This window comes from Triticum dicoccoides, chromosome 5A, assembly GCF_002162155.2.
Source record: "Triticum dicoccoides isolate Atlit2015 ecotype Zavitan chromosome 5A, WEW_v2.0, whole genome shotgun sequence".
Classification (NCBI taxonomy): domain Eukaryota; kingdom Viridiplantae; phylum Streptophyta; class Magnoliopsida; order Poales; family Poaceae; genus Triticum; species Triticum dicoccoides.
The window spans coordinates 900642-906396 of NC_041388.1; the positions used below are offsets into that span (position 1 = coordinate 900642).

The window sequence follows — 5755 nt, forward strand, 5'->3', positions numbered from 1 at the left end:
CCACCGGAGGGAGGAGGAGGAGGGGGCCGCCGGAGGGACGAGTAGAGGGAGGAGGATGGAGGGACCTTGGGGGCGCTGGTGGGTGACGGCGGCGACGGCGCGCGGCGGAGGGAGAGTGAGAGTGTGAGGGGGAGAGCGAGGACGCGCGCTGGGGCCGGTTGGATAAGGTGGCCTTAGTAGTAGCGCTGGTTGGGGGAAAGCGCTACTACTAAGTAGAATAGCAGTAGCGCTTTTTACGTATGGGCACTACTAGTATATCTAGCCTGCCGGCAACAGTCTGGCACCCTTAGTTGTAGCGCTGGTTTGGGGAAAGCGCTACTACTAAGTAGAAGAGCAGTAGCGCTTTTTGCGTATGGACGCTACTAATATACCTAGCCTGCCGCCAACGGTCTGGCAATTATAGTAGTAGCGGGTTTTATAACTATAGCGCTACTGCTATGTGCATAGTAGCAGCGCTCTTTTTTCCCAAGCGCTACTGCTATTTAGTAGCAGCGCTGCCTTCTCAACAGCGCTACTGGTAAGATCTTGTGTATAAGGTTTTTCCTAGTAGTGGTGGGTGAGAGCGTCCAAGGAAAAGTGGTTGTTGGTTATTAGAGTAACAGTACTGTAACATATTTTGTGTAGAGTGAAAAATATCACACCCCCTAAATAGTAAATTCTGACAATATTCATCAACAATTGATTAGGTGGGCCATAATTAATTAAAATTAGGATGCCATTTACTTGCTCTACTAAAAAGAACTATGTCACCGACCAGTCAGTTAACAGCCGACCGCTCTACCACTGAGCTACTGAGGAACAGGAGGATTCGACCTCCCAGAGTTCAACCCCCGGTTTGTCAGTTTAAAAGGTCAGCGCTCACATCTAGCAGCTGACCAATGGATATATATTTTACATAGCGTCATATTTAATTTTAATTCAAATATTTGTTAACATTTTTCAATTTTGCAGGTCAAATATGAAAACAGATAGATTTGAATGATGCTTTAAAACATCAGTTGACATGGGCACTGGCGTAATGATGATGGACCGGATTGAAAACTCAACGAGTTTTAAAAACCAGTAGAGGTGCATATACAAATAATTGTTTTTTATCTGTATGTGTGTTGCACATGATATAAAATACTCAAAAGTTGTATTTCTATACATGTTCAGTTTTGCATAATATGTGAGAGATGGAGATGGATTTTGTCGACGTTTGATTTTTTTTCTCCATCGGCAACGGTTCCGAGGCGATGTTGTTGGAGAGGACAAAAATTCACCAAGTTTTACAGAACAAAAAAATGTGCAAGCGATGATAGCCCACAACAAAACCCAAAAAAATTATAAAAATTATCCCACAAGATTTTTACTTTCAGTGTGATTATCGTTCTTTCACCGTTATGAGTCGAGGAAGAAGTTTTTATTATACTTGCTCAAGTATCATGCGAATGAAGCTAAAAACAACATTCCTGATACTATATGAGAAAATTTTAGGCACATCAAGTAGATCTTAATTCCTCACAGATTATTAGCTGGATCATTGCTCTCTATGCATATATCGTTAAATTGTTTTTTTGTTTCAAACATTATCTCAACTGAAGTGGATTTTAATCATTATCAGATTGTTACTAGTTATCTTTTTTATACATGTGAAATTTTAGAATGCATTATTTTTACATATAACTCCAGCAAAATATCTAAATGCCCGTGGCAACGCACGAGCATTCTACTAGTAGAGCTAATTTGCCACGTCAAATTGTTGAAAAAGTGTTTTAGTAGCATGACACTTTTATTATTTAGACTATGTAATTTTGTTAATTAATCCATGGTAGTTTTATTGTAGGTAGGATGACACTTTTCTTATTTAGACAATGACAATTTCATTTGTTAGACCATGATAAGTTTTTTATAGGTAACAAGACACTTGCAAAGGGCAAAGTCTGACCCAAAATACAAGAGGGGGGGGGGGTAATAAACCAGCAGGCAGGTAGTAGGTAGCAAGACATTTTATTGGTTAGACCATGTCATCAACATTAACCTAACCAACTCATCATCGCAGGACCACTTTTGAGAAGTGTTTCAATGTTGCGGAAATGGTCCAATCAGAATGAAAAGGAAGTTAAGCTAGCTCACTTTTGGATAGAGCATGAGCGCCTTCAGTGGGTGCTCACGAATGTCATGAATTGCCATGTAGCGAGGGATGCGAGGATGTTTTTTTGTCGCGCCTCCCATCACCCCGTTTATTTTCCCCCTCCCATTAAAAACTAAATCTCATTAAAGGGGGGGGGGGGTCTTGTTTCATGCTTACTCCGGCAGGTGTTGATTCACTTTGATCACGTAAATAATAGGTAATTAAGAATTCAGAAATCACATCATATATGTGAGATCACCTTACTAAAGGACGTATATAAGATTTTTCTCGATAGCCATCCAAAACAAAGTAAGATATTCCTCAATGTACTGCCATTTATTGTTATCATTATTTTTACTATTAAAGGACAATCACAATTTTTCTAATACAACAAAAATAACATATCCTTTTTTATCTTACCAAATCACATATATACTTTTTATCTTAAAATCTCATACATCTCTACTATTAAATATGAGTTGGTAGGCTGTTACACATGGTTTATTTTCGCCTTCACCTTCCACCACCACCTCTCCATGCTGGGTTTTTCTTCCTACACACTCCCACCTCCGTGGTGGCAGGCAGGTCGTCGGACCGCCATGTACAAGCGTTCGTGGACACCGTCATATTATATTTCTTGTCAGTCATACAGAGAGCCAGACAATCTACATCCTCAAATTAAGTGTGTCCATTCAATCATCAAGAAATTCGTTAGGTAAATGTATCTACAATACTCTGTAGGCCTTGCATAAATGAATCCATTGCAAGAGGCACATCAAATGCGTAATATCTATATTATCAAAGAGAATTTTTAGGTAGTCATCGTTCGTAGCAGCCATTCATAAGAAAATAATTTGGAAATCAAGCACAAATCAATTTGGAGATCAAACCGTTAATGCAACTAATTAGCTAGACATTTAGTTACATATGCAATTGATTAGGTCCATTTAAAATATGATTTTTTTTGCACCGAATCAATTTGGAATCTGATTCATTAATGAAATTAATTAATTAGGCAGACATTTAATTATGCCTACAAATATTTAGAAGCAGGGATTTTCCTAATTAGGCATAATTAATTGATTTGGTTGGTAGTTAATTAGGCACACAGAGAGTTAGGTAGGCATTTAATTACTTATGTAATTAATTAATTTAGCAGACATTTAATTGTGCCAAATCATCTTGAAAGAGCTTGCGGGCAAGGATGGTCAACATGCTCTCAGCGACATGGTATAGCACTGCTTGCGAACATGGACAACGACCACCATGCGCTCGTGACATGGACGACCAAGCATTCACTAAGATAGATGACGACCATGCTCTACAGGATGTCCACACGTTGATGGTTGCCGAAATGTTCACGGGCGAGGACAACACGACACTACATCGGCCAGGTGGTTCATGCTATAGTAGAAAGGAAGAGTGTTATAAGAATATGAAGGAAAAAGAACTAAAGCTGCCAAGTGTTTCATGGTGTTGGAGAAGGAAAGAGTCTTCCAGGAAATTATAAGTGAAACAAGAAAGAGAGAGTATTCTAGAAAATAAATAGGAACGAGAACTAAAGCTGGTGAGGAAGGATGAAGAAGAAAATGAGTCGTCGCTGACGAAGGCAGGGATGTTGATGTGGTGTTGGTTGGCGCCGACGAAACGATTGCCACACGCCTCCCACGTCAGTGTGTGTGTGTGTGTGTGTGTGTATGTGTGTGTGTGTGTGTGTGAGCGTGTGTGTGTGCGTTTTTTTTCGTTTCACCAGTTGTAGAATTCAGGAGACATATGATGGCGTTTCATCATGGCATTGCCATGTTGAACTCAAGGCGTTGCAAACACTTAATAGATGCGAGATATGACAAATGAGAGAAAAATATTGGCAGTTGTTGTTATACAATTAGAAAGCCTAAAAACGATGACATTTTACTGCTTGCATTTGCAAAGTTGAATGGACATTCGAGAATGATCTCTATAGTTATTCTTTGTTTTGTTACAATAGTATGTGTAGTTTAACCCACACTATTATATTGTAAATATGAAAAAATGTCCCTGTTGCAACGCACGGCGAAGATGAGGCGGACGTCATCTGGTTTTAAAGGATATAGCACCGGTGAAAAATGTCCTGCTACAACGGGAAACATTTCATACATCTCATATATTAGTAATCTTATCGATGGTCAAAGCCGTCCTCAAAAAACGAATTAGGCTTTGTATATTAGAATGGAGGGAGTAGAAAAGTTTGCATATTTCGATGCAAATTAAAGGTGGAGATTAGACTTACCCCTTCAATCAAAAAGATTATATTGTTCTGATCTCTTGTTTTATTAATTGGGAGAATATGGATTAGAATTAGTAGATCATAAATGTACGAGAATGCCCCTTTTAAGTGACTTTAAGACCCGTGCAAACTTGTAAGAGGGGCGTGTCGAAGCAAACTTTTAAGAAGGGTGTCCCGCTATGGCGGAAACCGAACGCGAAGGGGAGGGTCCGACAGGAAAAGAGTGCATCATGGGGTGGTTTTTTTTGTGTTAGGCCTGCGTGTTGGAGATAACATGGCAGATAGTCCGGACAACTACATTTCTCCCTCGCATATGATTTGTATTTGGGAAGACCGGATTGTACAAACTGTTGAATTTTGGGGAGCCTACTAGGCGCCCATTTGATATCCGAGCACGTCCGACTTTAAAGACGACTTTAATCATTTGTTTGGTTTATTTATATATGCATTATAGCCCGTAGCTAGCAACGCAGAGACGACTTGTAGAGAAGAAAACCATGCATATGCATACTACTCGTGGATGAGAAAACCATATGCATGCATGAATTTGTTGGTGTGGAGGTGAAAAGCGTATGCATGGAACTGCTCAAAAGAAAAGAGAAGAAGGAAAAAGTTAAAAGAGAGTCCCGTGGTGATGCATGGATTTGTGAGGCTGAGGACCCTCTTCCATGGAGGCGATGCGCGCGCGACGAGTGCGGGCCTCCGCTTCCACACCCCATAAATATTACCTGCCTCGGATCCATCCTTCACAGAAGGAGGCACTCCCTTGTGTTAGATCCAAGAAGCAACCACAAACAAGAATCAACAACAAGAGAGGAGGAGGAAGAAGAAGAGATCGAAGATGGCCGACGGCGAGGACATCCAGCCGCTGGTGTGCGACAACGGGACAGGTATGGTGAAGGCCGGGTTCGCCGGCGACGACGCGCCCCGGGCGGTGTTCCCCAGCATCGTGGGGCGGCCGCGGCACACGGGGGTCATGGTGGGCATGGGGCAGAAGGACGCGTACGTGGGCGACGAGGCGCAGTCCAAGCGTGGTATCCTCACCCTCAAGTACCCCATCGAGCACGGCATCGTCTCCAACTGGGACGACATGGAAAAGATCTGGCATCACACCTTCTACAACGAGCTCCGCGTGGCCCCCGAGGAGCATCCCGTCCTGCTCACCGAGGCGCCCCTCAACCCCAAGGCCAACCGTGAGAAGATGACCCAGATCATGTTCGAGACCTTCAACACCCCCGCCATGTACGTCGCCATCCAGGCCGTGCTCTCCCTCTACGCCTCCGGGCGAACCACCGGTACGTACGCATTACATCTTCTTCTCGTTTCTTTCTTTCATTCATCGTGTCCACCGTGATCATGATGATCGAAAAAAAAAA

General features: G+C 42.2%; 1 protein-coding gene across 1 annotated transcript in view; it reads left to right on the forward strand.

Annotated features, from left to right (window-relative positions):
* Positions 1-5135: 5135 nt before the first annotated feature.
* LOC119298701 (actin-11-like) overlaps positions 5136-5755 on the forward strand; it is a 1281-nt gene continuing 661 nt past the window's right edge. Inside the window, exon 1 of the mRNA XM_037575994.1 lies at positions 5136-5700. Within this exon, the coding sequence (XP_037431891.1) occupies positions 5221-5700 (480 nt within the window). The 5' untranslated portion in view covers positions 5136-5220. The remainder of the gene's footprint in view (positions 5701-5755) is intronic.